This window comes from Lepidochelys kempii, chromosome 9 (assembly GCF_965140285.1).
Source record: "Lepidochelys kempii isolate rLepKem1 chromosome 9, rLepKem1.hap1, whole genome shotgun sequence".
In the NCBI taxonomy this organism is placed as follows: Eukaryota; Metazoa; Chordata; order Testudines; family Cheloniidae; genus Lepidochelys; species Lepidochelys kempii.
In genome coordinates this window covers 23,280,089-23,301,383 of record NC_136388.1, presented here as the reverse complement: position 1 = coordinate 23,301,383, position 21,295 = coordinate 23,280,089, and the positions used below count along the sequence as shown (strand labels likewise).

The following is a 21,295-nucleotide window of genomic DNA, read 5'->3' as shown; positions in this document are numbered from 1 at the left end:
GAAAATAACTTTTAGAAACATTTCTGATGCCAGTTTAGATTCCTTAAAAATGATACAAACGTAAATTGTGGTGTGTATATATGTAGGCATGTATACAAGATATTATACACACATAATACCAAATGTCAGCTCTCAGGAGTAACAGTTAGGTATAATAGGTAAAATGTTGTGTGTGTGTGTCAATGTACATATAAAATTTGGAGTTAAAAACATGGAAGCCAAACCATTTAACTAACTAGGAGACCCACAGTCCAGAAAAAAGGTAATTTCACATTCAAGCAACAGTATTAGAAATATTTTTCTTATAATTACTATATATATTAGAGTACAGTTTTGTCATGGTCTTGAGAGGAACTAATGGAATTTAGTAAGAAAATGGGGAAGGAGTTATAGTGCTTTGAAAATATCTGATAAGGCAAAGTGCTTTAAAGAGAGAGCTTTGAAACTAATGCAGATATGTTGGTGGTTTGTCATGTACAATATATAAAATCATTTATGATCATCATCACTCCCATAACCGCATTGGTCGTTGAGGCACTATCACTGATGAGCAATCAACCATTAAATCATTAGCTTCAGATTTTAAAATCTTTTTGATATACATACAAGAATTGTAACTAGTCAGTTTTCTTTACTGTGTTTGAAATGATGTTAGGTCAGAAGGATTCTTGGTTCTAATACATATCCACTTGTGGCAATGTTTTTCCAGTTTTATAATTCAATTAAAAAAAAATCCTCCCCATCACCCGAAACATAAACCTGTACAAATGTCACTCACTTATACTTGCAAAAAATATTTGAATACATTGTATATATGAAAGTGTCATGCTTACCTCATCCCACTGTCCTTCAGCAGTTATTGCATAAGGTTTGAGCTTGGCAAATGGGCAAGTTCTTATGCCTTTCCTTCCACCTTAGTACTCTTCTTTCCTTCCTTAGGAGGGTTGGTGGTGATCAGGGTAGTATTCTAGTATAGATTTAGATCGCTTCCATGCACACCCTTCATTCCCAATGCCGTAAAGCTTGAGCCCAAACTACACACAATAGAGAGTGGGTCAAGGACAGAGTGACAGCCTTAAATCTGAATTTTCCTAGCTTTGTAATTGTAAGAACATAACATTATTTTAATTTAACTTTTACCTAGGGATATGAATACCTGTTTAAAAAGTTAAACGTTTAAATGATTAAAATTATATTGTTTAACCGCTTCACTGATTAAAGGGAGAGGGGCTAGGGCTGCTGTAGCTGGGGCTGCTCCGGCCAGCGCAGCTAGGACGGGGCTGGAGGTTAACGGTTAGGGTTGGTTAACCAGGAAGACTAATGCTTACCAGTTAACCATTTAGTATTTTGTATCCCTACTTTTACCATGTTAGATGTAAATCTGAACAAAACCATGTTATAAAAATAGTCACTTTTGTTCGGAACGCATAGTCCCTGAGACCAAAACTTCAGTTTTCTGCTATAATTGCATTGCCAGCTGTACTGAAACTTGTTTATTTGGTAACTGTTCCTTTTTAACTACTACAGGAATCGATTCATGTCCCTGAACCTGTCATTTCAGTAGCCATGAAGCCTTCCAACAAGGTAAGAGCCTGTCAATCAAATTTAAAGCCAATAATATAAAACTTTCTGTCTGAGTTCCCCTCCCCTATCATTCTACTTTTGTCATTTTGCAGTTTATTGAGGGAAACACTCTGGATTTGTCTATGCTGTGAAAATGAGTGGTGTCTTAAAACATGTTATCTGATGCATTTATCAACATTTATTTGCAACTCAAATTGTTTAACATATGAATTAAATGTTAGCTGGCCCTGATTAACTGTAGGGATTTATCTACATTAAGAAAAGGCTGTCCTGTCCGCTAAATCAAGGTAAAAGGTGATAACCTGCACGTTCATGAAGAAAAAGATTGGGGTTAGCTAACGCTGCCCCAGTCATGACCTCTTTTCCTACTCTAGAGGTGTTCCTGCTTTGTGGTATGGCACATGCAGGCACACTTGCAAGAGTTTGGAGAATGAACCTGATTGTAAGTTTATGGATCTGTTTGGGATGGCAAATCCATAGACCTCTTATTGGGAGGAAACAGTGCTAGCTAGTTAAGATGAACTTTTCAGACCTTTCTATCATTTGCTGTTTATAGAATGTTGAATAAAGTGGTTAATTTATTTTGCATGTGTGTAATTTTTTTTTTTTAGAATGACCTAGATAAATTTTCAAAAGGCCTGAACCGGTTTACAAGAGAAGATCCTACCTTTAGAGTCCACTTTGACAATGAGAGCAAAGAGACCATTGTTTCTGGAATGGGAGAGCTGCACTTGGAAATCTATGCTCAGGTGATTATAAAAACTGAATCTGAGACGCATGCAGTTGAGTCTTGGCTGGGGAAAGTATTGCTCTTTATGTTCTGCCCTAGAATATTGTGTAGTGTTGCTGTGCACTTTTAAAAACATCTGCAGCAATCTTTCTTGTAGGTGGGCTAAGTAATCACAAAATAGAGGCCCTGATTCTGCAGTTGTGAATCACTATGCTTGTGTGGTGCTAACAGGAAGAGTTTGGGTGGAAAGCTGTTTTGAGATTTCAAAGATTTCCCACTGCACATTGGGATGAAACACATCTTTTGACATGTGTTGCCAAAAAAAAAAGTCAGCAGCCAGTAGCCTAGTAGTTGGGGCAGTCACCTGGGATGACTTGGGCATAAGTCTAAATTCATGGCGTGAATTAGGCAGAGCAGGGATTTGAACCAAGGTCTTTTTCACATTCTGGGTGACAGTTCCAATCACACCCATCCTGGATTTGAGAAACCTTGATGAAAGTATCGTCAAAACTGACCTTTTCCTGTGAAAACATCCATTTTGATGAATTGGCATTTTCCAATGAAAAAACGTTTCATTGAAAAATTCCTGACCAGCTGTACTACCAGTGCTCTGCAAAAGTGCACGATTCCACTTGTTTAGATCCAGTGGAGGGTGGGGGCCACAGTTCATAAAGGATTTTTGGATCTCCAGAATGAAAAGCACTAAAATATTAATGTAAATAATTATTGGCTGCTTAAGCTCAGCATTTAATAAATGTCTAGATATAGATATTTGTACATTTCTTAGTAATCTTTTATTGGCGTTAATAGTTTTAGTTGAAGGCTTTCTATCATCTTAAAAATCAGACTTTGGTCTGAAATTTTTTACCTGTTAGTACAAACACCACCTAAGATTCCTATAATTAAAATTTCAGAAGAGCACTTTCTTCCCTATTTCCTCATTTTGTACATTTGACAGCCTTTTGTTTACAGTGAATGTCACCATAGTCAGTTTCCCCTGTTTAGCAACAGAAAGAAGAAAAAGCTCTAAGAGTTATCAAAGGAAAATGGGTTGTAAAACTAATTGGCAGGAACATCTGGAGTCTGTATGGGGTTATTCCCTTAAAACTAGTTTTGACTTGAAAAAAAAGTATGGTATTTCAAGATGATAGTGTCCCTTTAACAATTTTATATAACAATAAATGGAGCTGGCATTTTAAAGAATATAAAAAATCTTGTACAGCTTAAATCTGAATAAGAATGTTGCTGTTACCTGTATTGCGGAACACTTGTAGTTCAGAAATTACTGTTCCTAAACCAGGATTATATCAGAATGACAGTGACACGCAGTTTGTTTTTTCAGACTACTTTAATGACTGTGATCAAAGACATTGTCACTGACACGAACAGTCCTGAATTTTTTCTGCTTTCTCTGCAGCGAATGGAAAAAGAATATGCTTGTCTTTGTACCATGGGAAAGCCTAAAGTTGCCTTTAGAGAGAGCATAACAGCACCTGTACTGTAAGTATTTTCTCTATCCAGCATAATACACCAAATTAGCCAAGCACTGAGACATTTTATTATACCTTCATCACAACATTTACACTACAGAGAAGAAATACATAACACTTATTTTGATTTAGTTGGGCATGAAGTAAATACACATGGTAGGAATAGAGGGTTTCACTGAGTGAGTGAGGCTATTGTTCATCTCTTAGTCTATCTATACAGCTGCCTGCTTATATGACTTCTCCGTCACCATAGCTTCTGAGCATCTATTATTGCCATCTAGATATGCTTCTAGTCCTGCTCTGCATGTTTTGGCTGACAGCTGTTCTTTATTACTTTAACTCCATGCTGTGGATGCCAAAGAACTTGCATTTGCCAAGGAATAATTTCCTGTGAATAAAAAAATACATAACATACTGGAGAAGACTTGAAATTTTCTTAGAACAATACTGAACTAGAATACCAATTGCTGTTTAAGAAACAAAAACAAGTGCAGGACTGCAAAAGAAACAAAAACTGTGCTTTGTACTGCAGTTAGTTGGCTAATTCTTTTCAGGACCTTCCCTCCCCACAGATGACTGAAGTATGGTATGTACACGCGATGCAAATATTAATGGAGATGCAGTGGGTGTCTGAACAGTAATATTTGTAATGAGAGGGGAATCTCTTGTTATCTGTGTATGATTTAATACTGAATTGCAGTATCTAAAGCTTTGAGTCTAAAACTTTTTCCCTAAATCAAATGCAAATTATTTTCTTTGTAAAAAAAAGATTTACCTGGGACAGAGTACTGTGTAGTAAGATGGTGCCAGGTGTAAGATGGTGCCATTTTGGGAACCTAAGGTGCTGCTGCCAGTGCCATGCCCAGTGTGGAGGGTAGCTCCATGGCCTGATCCAAAAGCTCTTTGTGGACCTTGCCCTTATGCTGGTTGGGTACACTGCTTTCATTCCTCCTAGCCTCTCCCTCATGTCTCTGGTCATCTTGTTCTGTGCCCAAATTGCTCCAACACATGAGCATTTTGGTCCTTGTGAGGGTGTTAAAGCAGATTAGGATGTTTTTGGCTCCTTCAAACATGGCCAGAAAGGGGAAGGGGTCCACCCTAGCAATAATTTGCCCTTGATGGAGAGATCTGAGAGCAGCTGCTCAAAGAACCTCCTCCACCTCACAGGAAAGGCCCAGGAATTTCACCCTTTTCTCTTTAGTTTTTGTAGTCAATTAGAATTATAACCAAAGAATTTAAGATCCCTGAAGCCCTGACATAAGCGGAGACCCTTGGTCTGCTACCTGCATACAAATCGAGGCAGAGTACTCTGGAGAATACAGAGTGGAAAGAGTGGTCTAGCCCTGTCATGCAGCCAATCTACTGGTCCAACCACCAGGGCAAAGGGGGAACACGTCACTGTTAGTCTGTCTAATGTGGAGGGTTCTAGAAAGACAATTCATAGGTAGTAATGTTATTTTCCCTTTTGCTTGATGATAAAACTTTTACCTGTGACACAAAATCATGAAGTAGGACGGTGTAGTCAAATTCCAAGTAATCATCGTTTCTTTTCTAGAACCACGTAAAGACAAGACAATAAGGACTGAGATTTTAAGTTACCTTTTCATTAATAAAACAGTCATTTAGCTGTACTTGGCAGCAATAAAATGCCCCAAAATATTACAAAAGAGTAATGAATAAAACAGATGAAACATAGTTTTGCTCTATGCTGTACTTCATTTAACAACAGAATAACATCTGAAAGGCAGAACACAAAGTTTAACGCCACACTGATTGCTCAAACAGCTCTGTTTATAAAGTCAGGCATGACTAATGTTCTCTTTCAGGGGAAATATTGGGTTTATTTTCCAAAACAACTTAACTTTTTTAGTGTTGACTCATTTTCCATTTACTTATGTTGCTATAGAGACTCTTTCCTTTGGTTGTGTTTAGATTTTTTTGACTGTGAATAATTTAGGGTTTGGAAGAAGAAGCAAAGTTGAGCAATTGGTCATTTAAGAAAATCCAAAGTGACATGGAAATGGTAAGCAGCAGAAGCTAGTACATATTTTAGGGAAAGCAAATCTTGCTATAAAAATACCTGATTTGGGAAACTAGCAGTTGCAATCAGTTGGATTAGTCCTCCAACCCACAGATATTGCTGTTCATAATGTAATCTTGGATGGGAGAACACTATGCTGGATGGAATCCCATAGAAGTTCTGTTTCTGTTGATACTAAACATTTTTACCATACATCTTGTTTCAAGCGTAACAAATGTTTGCATGTGCCATGGTCCAGTCAACTGGGGCCGTTAATCACTATGTCCATAATATATGAATATTTCAAGGCCAGATCTAATCTGAAAGGTGTTAGAATTCAGAGAAATTGTATCCTCTTGCATAAATGTTGGGTATAGGTGTTTGAACTTCACCATGCAGAGATATGAAAAAATTGTTCCCTTAGTTGAAGAGGTTAGAGGAAGCATGGGGGTGTAGCCTCCCAACTCCAGGGATCTGTGCGAAAGGGAACTCCCTCACGGCTGCTCCTGTGGCCTGTCATCAGCCTCTAAGACCCTACAGCACATGCATTTCTGCAGGTTTCCAAGGAAGAGGGAAATGATACTTCGGTGTTGGCATTCCACACACTCAATAAGGATCTCTTCTGCTTGCAAGAAGAGACAGTAGGGCTCCGGTCTCTTTATTACTCCTTCTGTACAGATGCATTTTTACACCTAATAGTGGTGAATAGAGTGGGACTTTTCAAAAGCCAATCTTTAAAAAAGGGAAGAAGGAAGATCCTGGGAACTACAGGCCAGTCAGCCTCACCTCAGTCCCTGGAAAAATCATGGAGCAGGTCCTCAAAGAATCAATCCTGAAGCACTTGCATGAGAGGAAAGTGATCAGGAACAGCCAGCATGGATTCACCAAGGGAAGGTCATGCCTGACTAATCTAATCGCCTTTTATGATGAGATTACTGGTTCTGTGGATGAAGGGAAAGCAGTGGATGTATTGTTTCTTGACTTTAGCAAAGCTTTTGACACGGTCTCCCATAGTATTCTTGTCACCAAGTTAAGGAAGTATGGGCTGGATGAATGCACTATAAGGTGGGTAGAAAGCTGGCTAGATTGTCGGGCTCAACGGGTAGTGATCAATGGCTCCATGTCTAGTTGGCAGCCGGTATCAAGTGGAGTGCCCCAAGGGTCGGTCCTGGGGCCGGTTTTATTCAATATCTTCATAAATGATCTGGAGGATGGTGTGGATTGCACTCTCAGCAAATTTGCGGATGATACTAAACTGGGAGGAGTGGTAGATACGCTGGAGGGGAGGGATAGGATACAGAAGGACCTAGACCAATTGGAAGATTGGGCCAAAAGGAATCTGATGAGGTTCAATAAGGATAAGTGCAGGGTCCTGCACTTAGGACAGAAGAACCCAATGCACAGCTACAGACTAGGGACCGAATGGCTAGGCAGCAGTTCTGCGGAAAAGGACCTAGGGGTGACAGTGGACGAGAAGCTGGATATGAGTCAGCAGTGTGCCCTTGTTGCCAAGAAGGCCAATGGCATTTTGGGATGTATAAGTAGGGGCATAGCGAGCAGATCGAGGGACGTGATCGTTCCCCTCTATTCGACATTGGTGAGGCCTCATCTGGAGTACTGTGTCCAGTTTTGGGCCCCACACTTCAAGAAGGATGTGGATAAATTGGAGAGAGTCCAGCGAAGGGCAACAAAAATGATTAGGGGACTGGAACACATGACTTATGAGGAGAGGCTGAGGGAGCTGGGATTGTTTAGCCTGCAGAAGAGAAGAATGAGGGGGGATTTGATAGCTGCTTTCAACTACCTGAAAGGGGGTTCCAAAGAGGATGGCTCTAGACTGTTCTCAATGGTAGCAGATGACAGAACGAGGAGTAATGGTCTCAAGTTGCAGTGGGGGAGGGTTAGATTGGATATTAGGAAAAACTTTTTCACTATGAGGGTGGTGAAACACTGGAATGCATTACCTAGGGAGGTGGTAGAATCTCCTTCCTTAGAGGTTTTTAAGGTCAGGCTTGACAAAGCCCTGGCTGGGATGATTTAACTGGGAATTGGTCCTACTTTGAGCAGGGGGTTGGACTAGATGACCTTCTGGGGTCCCTTCCAACCCTGATATTCTATGATTCTATGAAAAGCGCCTAAATGCGTTAGGAGCACAAATCCCACTGATTTCAAGATCTCAAGTCTGTAAGGTGTGCTAACAAGGAAAATAACTTGTAAATGAAATTATGTTAATAGGGTAAGATATGCCAGGCACTGCAGGAAGTCTCACCATGGTAACATGTTATAAGAGATGGGTGTGGACAGCAGAATACACAAAAACAGACTAAGGTCTAAGGATAAAGTGAAACCTGATAATTTGCCAGTAATTTCTTATCTCTGTATGAAGGGAACACAGCACAGATCTGAAATTTAATCTAATTTAAGTGTTATATAGTGTCTGCTTTTCCCTGTTCTAAAACTTATCTGTTGCAGACAGTTGTTAAAATCCACACATAATCCACTCCTGCTCCAAGTCAGCCATCAGAGGGAGAAAAACTAATTAACAAATTCTGTTCCCAGAATGATACAAACATCACTGAAGTGATGATGCTCAGGTGATTAGTCTTTATCCCCATTCTGTGACAGTTTTTCATTCCCAAAGTGAGTTTGTGACTGCATTCCTTTTGCACATACAACCTCAGCTGAGTTAATTGGACATATTGAATATCCAAGGCTGGGCTTTGAAAATGTAGTCTAAACAACTAAGGGACCATTGTACAACAGCGTGATCCTAAATGATATGCCAGTTGTGGTTATTCTGAATGTCAGGTCCTATTCTGCATTTCAGTGTCCAGGATTAATGTGTTTGAATTTTAAGTTGTCTCGCAGTAATTGCAAAAAAGAATCCATATTTCTTCTCAGCAAGCAGACAATAGAAGCAGGGAGTCAACAGATTTCCACTTGCCTAAATACCATCTATGGTTTTCCTAAGGAAACGTATACTCAGACAAATTGAGTGAAGTCTCTTTCTGGTAAGAAATCCCCAGGGTCTTTTGGCTGTGGCAGATGGATTACTTTTGACTAACTTGAAAAGCTATAATTTGTTTTGGCAGCCACAGGTCATGTACTTCTAAATGGCTTATGGCACATCAAGATCAATTCAGTAAGGAGAGACTTTCAATGGGCAATCAGAGTAATAAGGATAAAACATGAAATAACATCTACATGTTTTGGCCCTTCCCTTAGGGACCATCACCTTGCTTTTCCTGCATTTTATTTTCTTGTCAAACTTAATCAGTGATCACTATACCATATAATCCTGTGAACATTAACTAGCTAATAATGTACTGCTTTAACGAGCTGGATGGCTGCTTCTGCAGCAGAAGTAATTATAATATGAATCATATTAATAATGGCCCTCTTTCAATTATATAGTTTTAAAAGAGAAGAATTCAGAAAGCATTTCCCAACTATATAACTCTTTCAAGGTATGGGCTGCTTGAGTATTCTTTTAAGACGCATGTGCTTTAGTGAAATGAAATGTACAGAAATTAATAAAAGCAAATATAGCAAGAGCAAGGTTAAAAATAATATTTGGTGATATTAAATTAAGAATTAAACTGAGACTTGATCCCTTCTTTGAATATCCTTTTAGGTAAATTAACAATGGTTGAAGACTTGAGTGTTACAAACCAGTACAAACATAGATGGATTTTGATCTTATTGGAATTGAGATGAAGCCCATTGCTATTTGTCCAAACTCAAATAGTATAGAGATGTCAAACACTATTACTGTGACTGACTGTGATACTGTAGTGTAGACTGAAAGATAAAGGAGAGTATTTTGATATTGTGCAGATGTAAGACAACTGTAAATTGGACCTACAGAGAATATAAATGAAGGGAAGGAAAGAAAAGTAATAGAAACCCCAATCAAATGAAGTGACTAGACCAGAGATAAAATGTCAAAAGACTTATAACTAATAAACTTGCAATAGTGTAAGTACCAAGAAACTGTATGAGAAATGGAGCAAAATTAAATTAATGAAGAGAAGATCTAGGAGAATATTCCAGTCATCGAGCAGGTGCATTGTTTTGCTAGAGCAGAAAAAATATTTACTGGTTAAAAGTGCAACAGACCAAGAAATTCATAGGAATGGTTTAAAATAGAAATCTTTTTAATTACTTTTGCTTTGACTCAATCCTAGAGGTATGCTTTTCATATGAGGGGTATGGATCATAGGTGTAGGTTGGCCTGTGCCATAAAGCAGTTCAATTTTCTGCCTGGAGCATGTCCTTTGACATACTAGCTATTTGGGGGGATTAGGAGTGGGCAGGTTTGCTTCTTTATTGATGCACTCTTTGATAGTGATATCTAATTGCATCCATTGTATGAGTACTCCAGTAACAGGGTCGAAAAAACATGCGATCACATGCATATGCATGAATTCAAAAATTGGGACACTGAATATTAAATTCCAGAAACACCTTGGTACTAATGCCATGATGATTGTGGCATACCTAGAGAGAGCAAGCTGTCCTGTTATGTTCAGTGTCCTGAATTTTTTTTAGGTATTGATATGTAAATGCATATCAACTTTGAGGTGCAAAGGATAGAGAAAATAAGGAATAGGTCAGTCAGTATGTACATATAAGACTGCTATCTTATACCCTAATCAGGGTAGGAAATTGTCTACACAATTTTGTGAATGGTGAGCAAAGAACCCATTTAAAATCTTGATATTGTCCAAATCTATCAGATTCACAGAATCTGTTCCACTGTAGACCTTAAATCTGAATGTATATGTTTCTACTTATCCTCCAGCAATCTATAGTTTTAACAATGGAGTATCCTTACATAGCAGCTTCTCTGAATTTATTCCTAATTATCATCATCATCCCAGTGCATTGATAGGTGCATTACTTACCACCTGCCTGACATCTCTGATATGAACCAAATTGTACAATGTGTTTTCAGTTGAGTTCTGCCATATTATATAACCACAGGCCACCCGGGCTAGATGGCTGATGGGCTCCATTTCTGGTGACATGTTGCCATAATTGTCTGAGAACCAAAGCAAATAATCTGTATTAAATGTGTGAAAATCTGACAATTTGAAACTCATTCAATCTCACCCTAGTGGATAGGATACTGGACTAGGAGGCAGGAGACCTGGGTTCTATTCTTTGCTCTACTGCACATCTGCTGTGTGACCTTGAGCAAGGTCTGTTTCTCCTTCTACCCTTTTCTATTTAGATGGTAAACTGTTCAGAACAGGGATTATCTATTCCAGTGTTTAAGTACAGAGCTTTGCACAATGATGGCCTGGTCTCAGTTGGGGCCTCTAGCAGCTACTGTAATGGTTAACAACAGTAATGAGCCATACGTTTTTAAAGCAAAGCAACTAGCCTAATAAGTATTCAGGGAAAGAGGAATTTAAAAAAAAAAATGAGTCAATCTCAGCACATGCAAAACAAATGAATGCTTGCTGCTGCTATGCTTGACACTAGAGTTTGAATGAAGGAAGTGAACGTTTCTGCCAAAATCCTTCCCCCACCCCATCTTCATACCTGGAATATTTTGTGCAACCAACGGTTCTTGAAGGCTCTTGATTCTGTTGTAAAATTTGTTATCTGCTTCATTTGTGTTCTTCCCAAGTTCTCCTTCCACTGTAAAATGCACTTGTGGTGCAGTACGTTGGTTGCCCAGAAGATAAAGAATTTCAGCAGTGCAGTTAATGGTGTTGTCCTGTTACAGAAATAGTTATATGGATTTAATCCATTTTAATAAAGTAAAATAGACAGTTAATATGTAGAAAACTCCACAATGCATCTATTTTATTGTTTTATGTATTAGCTATTTTTTCTGCAAGTCTGATGTGTGTGTGAGGCTGTGCAGACATTAAGATTAAAGCAGGGTCAAAATCATAATTACCCTTAAAATATATTCACAAACTTTCTGTGTAGTTTATATAGAACATGTCAAAGCTATATATTTAGTGATGGTGCTTTCCCTTTTATATCAATTTGACACAGTATTTTGCTTGTTATTTAGCTAGAGAAATCTATTCAAATGAGGTCTGCAATTTGAAGATGTTATCTAACTCACAGTGGCTGACACTAAGGCATCCTTGTTTTTAATATGCTAATTGCCTTTCTCAACCAATTGCCATACCATGGTATTGTACAGCAAAAAGTGACTTTTCAGGGCTTTCATGGTGCAAAAACTGGCTGTTTCGTATTTTGGTTAAATCCAGTCCTATGGCCTCATTAGCAATGAAGGGAGCTCTGAAATTTGTGTATGGTGCTCCAATTTTACAACCAGATCACTTTCAAATGATTATTTACTGGTACTGTCTAGAAGCCCCAACAGAGAGCAGCGCTCCATTAATCTACGTGCTGTCTACATGTATAAATTAAAAGATGATTCTTGCCCTAAAGAATCCACAATTCAAGTATATAAAGCAGAACTCACCTTGAGGAGGAGATCTTCTATTGAAAATTTAAGGTGGTATTTGTGCCCAACATCAGGAATGTCCTAAAGTGAGGAAATATTTTTTTAAAAGTTAAACTGTTCTGTCTTTAATCCTCCTTATTTCTGTACCTGATGGAGATTGTTCAGGTTATTCCTGTGAAGTATGACAATGCACAGTACCACTCTGTACAGTACATATTTAACGCTTATCTTTTGTGTACATGTGACCAGACTTAAAGCTAAGTCATTTAATACACAGCACCATCGTTCCTGATGTCACATCTGGTTAGTTATCCATGGTCCAGCTTAGTTAAAGTCCTATTGGGTTAAATACATCCAGTTCAGAGGTCCTATCTGTCACATAAAACCCATTCTCACTGCTCTTAAGCACTACAGTATTATAAATAATTGCCTTGTGAGGACCACGTGCATTGGGTGACTTTCACCCTCCAGGAATTAAGAACTGTATATAGTCTTAAAGTATTTGAGCTGTAAAATGAAAACACTACAGAATATCATACTTATCCTCAAGTCTAAGCTGTTTGTGTTCTGGAACATGGTACAGTCTCAATCAAGGACAGCTCTGTGCTGAGAGAGTCCCAGCTGTTCTGATCGTAACCATGACACTATCTTTCCAGCGAAGCATGCTTAAATGAGGTTCTTGGTGGAAAGATGGTAACTGATTCCTTGGCCAATACAGAGAGAGCCTAAAATCCCATCAGTACAGTAGCAGAAGTGTTGGGGGCATAGTTACTACACAGCAGTCCTTTCCCTCTCCTCAACTGTGTTAAACATGTTTCATACTAGCATTATAGGTGGAATAAAACCATGTACCTGAACTGTGCTACCTCCTTGGGCACTAGCAAGGCTGCTGCACAGGTTGGAACATAGTTCATTCTTACCTACACTGCAAGACTAAACCCTGTTTTAATCACATTGTAACCAGGTATCTCAGCACAATAAATGGTATAGTACAGGAAGTGTTGAACTGGAGAACAATCTTTGCAAGAAGTTATCACCACCAGGTTATTTATGCTTTCTCTGCTGCTTTGATCTGATATAAAAGGACATTGTCTGGGGAGAGGGCAGTGCAGATGTAAAAATAGCTTTATCTCCATACTTCAGAACTACAAAAAAGAAAATGGGCACAAGCTAATTCTTATTCTTCAGACTGTGCCAGTAGTGGGGGCAAGGCCACTTAAGACATCTTTGAGCAACTGGTGTGTGGGACATTTGAGCAGATCTGTCCCAACTATTATCTGTAAGAACAATGAAGAAAAAGCTCAAAGCTGTGACAAACAGGTTTATTAATACTTAGCATTTATATTGTGGTCCATTTTTCAAAATGCACAAACAGTGACTAATCCTCACTACACGCTTGTGGAGAATTGTTTCAGTGTTAGTCAAGTCACTTGTCCAAGGCAACATCGTTATCAAGAGTCAGGATTGGAATTTGGGAGCTCCTGGCTTCCTGATGTGCTCAATCCAGTAGACAATTCAGCCTACTTATCAAATAGATGTTTGTGCAGCATAAAGCAGCAGTTTTGGTTATTGATATGTAAATTAATCTGTAACTCAAGTTACTAAAGGCACAGTCTCAAAGGTGACTTTCATCCATGCATAGTAGTCTCCTAAAGAGCAGAGTTGAATTGAAAATGAGAGAGAGTAAGGCAAATTAAGGGTTAATGCAATTCAATCTGGAAAGAATCCACGGTTCTGTTACTTGTGGAGCCAGACCTGGAATAACTACAGGTATCAACAATGATCCTTTCTGGATTGAGGAGAGCTACAGAATTTCTGTATGGCAGGAAGAAACTCTTGAACAATGACTTAATCATTTGTCAGTGCTTTATGGTGACAGGTAGAATGGATAGGGGAGCTGATCTCAGTGGAGAACTTGAAACCAAGTCTCCTAAATTCTTAGGCCCTCTTCATTGTTGTGACCCAAACAGGACAATAGCTTGGCTTATTTTCAGTACTGACAATGCCAAGCATTGAAAAATCCTGAGCCAAGCCTTACTGAAATCCATGAGATCTTAAATTATAAATTTGGCATTCTTTTTATTTGTCTTGTGGTGGTAGTAATGGCTTATGTTTCCAGGCTTTTCTTTGCAACCATGAGGGCTATGTTATTTTTTTTTAATGAAAGCTGAGAACTGTGTGACTCCAGGAACTGAGGCTTTAGGCAAAACACCAAATACAGCAAAAAGAAAAGGAGTATTTGTGGCACCTTAGAGACTAACCAATTTATTTGAGCATGAGCTTTCGTGAGCTACAGCTCACTGCATCGGATGCATACTGTGGAAACTGCAGAAGACATTATATACACAGAGACCATGAACCAATACCTCCTCCCACCCCACTCTCCTGCTGGTAATAGCTTATCTAAAGTGATCACTCTCCTTACAATGTGTATGATAATCAAGTTGGGCCATTTCCAGCAATACTCAGGATAAAAGCAGGAGCCAGGGTAACAGTAGTTTTACCTGTGTAGACACTTTTTTTTTTTTAAGCCATAGCAGAGAACCATAACTTAGCCTAAATCCTCCTGGGTTAAAACTTGGTCTTATGTGGGATCAATATTTTAACATTAGAAGATTAAGTCTATGTGATTTAAAGATATATTTTAATGTCCTGACAGACAAGAAAGACTAAAGGAGACTATAATATGGCTATTTGGTAGCATAGTTGCTGCCGGCTGGTAAATGCTCAGTTACAGCACTTCTGCAAAGGAACATCTCTGGTAGGAGCGTGACGCTGCTACGGGACTCCGCCGGGGTGGGAAACAGGCCTCTCCCTGCCCAGGCTCTGTATCGGCACTAAATCAGCACTGAGCAGAGGAGTGGGGAGTGGCTCTGGAGCAATTCCTTACACCACAGGCGGCACGGAAACTAGGCTAGCTCCGCCCTACATGCCCTAAATGCGCTGGGCTGTATCCAGCTTTCCAGACCCGGACTAATTCGGTCTAGTTCATGTGCCAGGGAGTTTCTAGCCAGCCCCTCCTCACACACTCACCTCCCTGCTGGCTTTGGTCACCTTCTGCACCATAAAAATCTTAGTGGGGCTGCCGTGCTGGTAGTTGATGTAGTTGACGGCTACGGCGGCCGCTCTGGTCGCCGGGTAGTGGGTCGGGGGGATCTCCATGGAGCAGGGCGCTTGACTCGCTAGCACAAGCGGGAAGGCTGAGGCCGGCGCAGAGGTTGCGAGTGTACGATCCCTTCAGCTGCCGCTCCCGCGAAAGCCGGAAGCGGCCGCTGCAGCCTCCGCGCTGAGGGGCCCGGCTGCTGCGTGTGCAGCACTGGGCACTGCGGGTCAGGCGCCTTGTTTCGGGGCAACGGGAGCAGCTGTGTTCTACTTTCGCTTTTGCGGAGGAGGAGTGAGGAGCCGCAGCAGCTGGGGCAGGCTGATGCGGGAGGCTGGAAGGGGTGTGTGTGTGAGACGCTATACATCACAATCCTTCTTCGCAAATACTGCCCCTAAAGTGAACCCTGACAGCGTGGGCTTCTAGTAGTGGGACTAGGCACGTCTGTGATCAGCCCTGTGTCAGCTTCCCCTGGAGTGCCTGTTTCATAAATCCAGTCTCTGCTGTTACAGGCTTTCTTGTTAATACATTTTATTAGGCAAATTCACTTTTGGAGCTTATTCTGCCACTAGAAGCCCCACCAGTGCATCCTTGTTAGCATGAGGGACTGCCTGGATCATCCATGCTTAAACAGCTAGTGCTTTATGAAAAATTCGAATTTCTGTTTCACAGAAATGTCTATATTTTTCTTCATTCTCTGTTATAAGTGTCATTTGCATGACAACTGTCTAACCAGTTAATCCTGTCAAGGTTTTCTTTACCTATCTGAACATCTCAGACATTTATTGACAACCCAGTTTTTGCATCCAAAAAAACTAATGTCACAGTTGAGGATTATGACTTCAAGTGGAGATTAGACAGCGAAAGAAAATGAATTTGGGGCCGCAAAAGGGTTCTGATTTTCATGCTAATATCCCATATGGGTGTCTGTCAGCTATGTTTTGTTTTTAATATAGACTATTTTGGAGCATTTGGACTGCAGTGACCTATAAAGTAGAATCCTGTCTGTTTTTACTCTCATGTGGGTCCTTGAATATTTTTGGCTATTGTTTCAATGATTAATAGAAATGTGTAGCCATTTTGATTATGCATAACTAAATAGGATAAGGCAAAATATCAGTAAAGGGACATATTCCTTTGGAATTCTGACTAGAGCATAGCTTCTATGATAGATAACACAGTGCTTTGTCTTTTTAGGTTTGACTATACTCACAAGAGACAGTCTGGTGGGGCAGGCCAGTATGGTAAAGTAATAGGGTGTCTACAGCCTCTGGATCCAGAGAACTACACGCAGTTGGAGTTTGAAGACAGAACTATTGGAACAAACATCCCAAAGCAGTTTATACCTGCTGTTGAAAAGGTGACGAATATTTTCTAATATTTTGTATTTATGACATAACAATTGCACAATTCTTACCTTCCTCCTGTTGTCATCCCTGAGGAGACCAATCTTGCCCCATTGGAGGGAATGAGAGTTTTACTGTTGATTCAAGTTCAGGCAGGATCAAAGCCTAAAAGTGATTTTGCTGTGTTTTGCCCAATTCCTAAGATTTCCAGTTTTCTATGTAATTGAGAAGGTCTTGTTACTTATATTACTAAAGACAATGTAAACAGATCAGTTTCCTCATCTTTGGCATGTGAGATTCAATGTAAGACAAGAAACAAACAAAAAAGAACAAGTTGTTTTTCAAATGTTTTAATAAAACAATCCTACTTCCATTGAGACTGGTTTTTGAACAACCCCTTTCCTGAATGTATCTGCTTTTGGCTATGTCTAACCAGCAGCAAATTCTGAAAAAATGTAGTGTGTGTGATATATCTGAGATCTTTTTGTGCAGGAAACTCCAGCTAAGTTAAATTTCCTGAATAATTTCCCAAATTTCTCCACTGTGTATGTCTGTTTTTATGTGGCTGTATAGTTTAGTACATATAACTTTTAATATTAGCATGTTAATGGCAATGTCTCCATCATAGCACTGCTGTACCATTTTATGTTGCTGTATTTCTGAATCTCTTGTTGATTATGCAAAGAGATCATTCTTGGACACTTCTGTTTTGCACCCCTAACTTCAGTCGCACAACAAAAGAAGGATTTTGGCCAACCACTGCCAAGAAAAAAAAAAAAAAGGATGCTATCAAAAATGAAGGTGACATCTTTACTGATAGTGTGCCTCGTCAAGCCATTCTCTTTCTATTCAGGATGATACTTCAGATACCACAATCGTGGGAAATCTTATAAAAACATAAATAGATTATTTTAAAAAAATAAAACTTGCCCTGAATTCCTCACCTGTTCCGTCTTCCAACGTGAGAGCAAACCAAAGTCTAAGAAAATGCCAGTAAAGAGCTTTCAAACTCTTCTGAGGGAGAAACATTCTTTCCTTTACTGTATTATGTTTTTGGGTCTTGTTTTTTCTTCTTGTCAAGTAATAGGACTGGAATTAGTTTAGGATTATACTTGCTGTGAAGCTTTCTTTCTCTTAGCAAAAGACTTGATGCTTAGTCTCTGGAGGGAGTTTACTGTTCCTTACACACTACCATTAACATTATCCTTTTTTAAAGCTATATTTTGGGGTGAAAATTGCTAACTTTGAGACACTTCTCCACAGGGATTCTATGAAGCATGTGAAAAGGGTCCTCTGATAGGTCACAAGATTTCTGGAGTCCGGTTTGTCCTAGAAGATGGTGCACATCACATGGTGGATTCTAATGAATTCTCTTTCATCCGAGCAGGAGAAGGGGCCCTCAAACAAGGTATCTTTGAAGATGTGCTGTTTTACATGTTCATAATTGAATCTTTGTTCAAACCAAATTAAGCTATTGATTTCATTTTTATGCTCCTTGCTTGCTTCCCTACTCATACACCTTTCCTATTCAGAGGCAGTCAGCCAAATGTAACCTGTGTTGAATAATGGATGTGTAAGATTTGTAGAAATTCCAAACAGTTATCTGAGGAATGTGACCTCACTCCTGAAGCTGTAGGAAAGAGACAATGGACCCTTTTTTCATAGATCTTTGTGGGAACCACCCCTTCCGTAATCATAGACACCTGTAAGAGTAAGACAGGGGGTGGGGAGGGAGTACTACACGGCCCTGCTCTGCCCCCAGCCCCTCTCCAGCCCCAGCTGCAGTTGTGATCCCCCCAGTTCCGCTGCTGGCCCTCTGCCACAGCCCCACTCCTGGCCTGTGGCTGCGGCTTGGCCCCTGGCCCTGGCTGCAGCTCCAGGTTGTGGCTCAGCTCCTGGCCCTAGCTGCGGCATCATCCCCTGGCTCCGGCTCTGGCTCCACTCCCAGGCCCCAGCTATGACTCTGCTCCTGGCCTGGGGGGCGGGGCGCGGACACATTCCATTACTGATAAGGGGAGGGCGTGAGAGGAAAAGTTTGGGCACCACTGGACAAGATTATCATAATGACCCCTTCTGGCCTTAAAATCTATGATATAAAGAGTGCAAGTCCTCACTGAGGGAGGTTGGAATTCAAGACATTCTTCTCCAGTAATGTAAGAAATACACTTAACATTAATCATATAAGCCCTTGACATTGCTGTGCGCCAGAATATTATGAATATCAAGTCATCACAGCCAGGATTCTCCACTAGTTCCTATGATGGTCCATGCACAAGTATAACTTATAGCTAAGTGTTACCTTTCAAAACTGCCATGGAAATCTTCAAGCCCAGGTGCAATATCTGTTTTCTCACCCTTTACTGTCATGATGATTATAATGGGAAATGGACACACTTGCCTGTCACTTTTGGCCTTATCCAAAGCACTTTGAAAAACTTGCATTGATTTCAATGGGCTTTGGATCAGGTCCGGTGGGCTAGTGGTTGAATATAATTTTGCATGCCTGAGTTAGATCATTTTTGAAGACTGTGTAATATGTATGGATGAGGGAAACATAAGGATGTGACTATTCTACTTCATCTTCCTTTTTATCCAGCTATGGAAAATGCAACTCTGTGTATACTTGAGCCCATTATGTCTGTGGAAATTGTAGCACCAAATGAATTCCAAGGAGCTGTGATTGCGGGAGTTAATCGTCGTCATGGAGTGATCACAGGACAAGATGGAGTAGATGGCTATTTCACTCTGTATGCTGATGTATGTGCTGTTCAATGTGCCTAAACCTGTTTCCCCTTTCAATGACAGACCTAAAGCTGATTTACAAGAAACTTTATTTTAATATTTAGGCAATTATGTTATGAACAGAAGCAATTTCTCGTTTCCTCTCCTGCATTATTATTAAGTCTATGGCTGCTTTTTCTGAGCTCCAAATTTGCCCATATTAGTCTGATAAGTAAACCACATCCGAGGGATAAGTGTGACCTGGTGGAAGAAGTTAAATGTCATTGTATAGCAACATGTAGAACTGTACTATTAAACCTATTGTAAGTCTCCGCTATTTTAGCAAAGCAGTTTCATGCAGTGGATAAAGCATTAGACTGGGACTTGGGAGACCTGAGTTCTGTTACCTGCCCTGCCATTATATGATCTTGGGTAACTCTCTATGCCCAGCAGTCCCATCTTAAAAACAAGGATATTGATACTTCCCCTGCTTTGTGCATTGAGAGGTATAGATGAAAAGCTCTTCACTGAAAGGGACACGCTCTACTTTTTAAAACTAATAATTAAGTTTTCTAGTAGAGCACACTTTAAATAATATGTCCAGACGTCTTTTTTTATTATTTTGTTTGTTTTTAAAAGGATTTTTCCTCTCCTCTGTTGTTTACAAAGGTCTTTTCAGCCAGGAGAAGGGTCTGACCAACTAACTATACAGTGGAAGCAATGAAACCAAATTATACACAAAGTCCTGGAAGAAGCACAGAGTAAACTACCTAAAAAGTAGAAGAAATATTTCTTCCTCTAACTTCTTCCAGTTATAGTAACCTGTAGTGTTGTTACAAGTAACAATTGCAGATTTACAGACAAATGAGATTTTTTTCAAGCTGATTAGTGTCCCTTTTTTTCATTTAATTGTCTTGCTAGTTCAGGTTAAATTTATTTCTGAACAGTTGTAGGAGGTTAAAATACCTCAGCACAACTCCTTATCTCTGGCTGCCTGGTCATTCATTTTCATCCCTTACCCCCCAAAAAACATTTTTTAACCACCGTGGCAGTACTTTATCTCCATCTATAGCTTTGCCTACCTAAGGAAAAATAATCCATTGCTGACAGTGAGTGTCAGTAACATGTGCAGCCAAATCACTGCTGAACATGGTTTAAATGCAACTACAGCCAAGGACGAACCTTCTCAGTGCTATTACAGAAACTGTGGTTAAAACCTGCAGCCCAGAGATATTTCCAACTGGGACCTCTTGTGTGGTACTACAGCGTACTGAGGTTGTGCCATTAAGCTAGCTGAGATGTCCTTAAACTGAGAAAGTCCTTGTTTTCCTGCTGAGCATAATGAAAATAAATGCTTTGAAATAAACACCATTTATAAAACCATATAAGAAAATCAATACTAAACGCAAAGCATAATTTTTAAAGTGTTACCAACTGGCTTTTTTGATGTCATAGTAAAGATTAGGAGAATGGAGCCTTTAATTCAAAATTACATTGAAAAATTTCTTGCTTGCACAAGAATAACATGTATAATACAATTTCAATTGGATTTCAGGTGCCACTGAATAATATGTTTGGATACGCCACAGAACTGAGATCCTTCACAGAGGTAAGTCAGCAAATAAACTCTGCATACTTTTTATTGAAGAATATTGGATTTGCAGAAATAAGCATCTGAAGTTGTGTTTATCAGTGGGTCACAATGGTGACAGCAACAGTAGAAAAGAGAATCCAAATAGGGAGTAGAGTCATAATATAAACATGTGCATCGCTAATGTAGTTTATTCAAGAGTACTCAATTTTATTAATTTCTACAGCAGTCAGAAGCTGTACAGATGTTAGACACTTTAGGACAAAAATGGGTCAAA

At 39.6% G+C, this 21,295-nt stretch overlaps 2 protein-coding genes across 7 annotated transcripts in view; one reads left to right on the top strand and one right to left on the bottom strand.

Annotated features, from left to right (window-relative positions):
- Positions 1 to 21,295, top strand: part of GFM1 (G elongation factor mitochondrial 1) — a 41,600-nt gene that overhangs the window by 17,135 nt on the left and 3,170 nt on the right. For 2 of the 3 annotated variants that reach the window (XM_073359551.1, XM_073359553.2), the window contains exons 11-17: positions 1,528 to 1,584; positions 2,196 to 2,333; positions 3,732 to 3,814; positions 16,558 to 16,720; positions 17,970 to 18,114; positions 19,303 to 19,463; positions 20,983 to 21,036. In XM_073359551.1, coding sequence (XP_073215652.1) covers positions 1,528 to 1,584; positions 2,196 to 2,333; positions 3,732 to 3,814; positions 16,558 to 16,720; positions 17,970 to 18,114; positions 19,303 to 19,463; positions 20,983 to 21,036 — 801 coding nt within the window. Of the gene's footprint in view, positions 1 to 1,527; positions 1,585 to 2,195; positions 2,334 to 3,731; positions 3,815 to 16,557; positions 16,721 to 17,969; positions 18,115 to 19,302; positions 19,464 to 20,096; positions 20,202 to 20,982; positions 21,037 to 21,295 lie in introns of those variants that run through there. The other variant, XM_073359552.1, reaches the window with a different exon arrangement.
- LXN (latexin) lies at positions 877 to 15,636 on the bottom strand. Of its 4 annotated transcripts, none has more exons than XM_073359559.2 (6): positions 15,294 to 15,632; positions 12,279 to 12,341; positions 11,375 to 11,552; positions 10,732 to 10,868; positions 5,293 to 5,355; positions 877 to 1,034 (listed from the first exon to the last, which is right to left on the bottom strand). In XM_073359559.2, the coding sequence occupies exons 1-6, from the start codon at positions 15,420 to 15,422 to the stop codon at positions 936 to 938; spliced, it is 669 nt and encodes a 222-aa protein (XP_073215660.1). In that variant the 5' UTR covers positions 15,423 to 15,632; the 3' UTR covers positions 877 to 935. The 4 variants fall into 4 exon arrangements, with proteins under 4 accessions (XP_073215660.1, XP_073215659.1, XP_073215658.1 ...); XM_073359558.2 differs by lacking the exon at positions 877 to 1,034 and adding an exon at positions 3,850 to 4,192 and having other exon boundaries at positions 15,294 to 15,630; XM_073359557.2 differs by lacking the exon at positions 877 to 1,034 and adding an exon at positions 4,245 to 4,789 and having other exon boundaries at positions 15,294 to 15,636.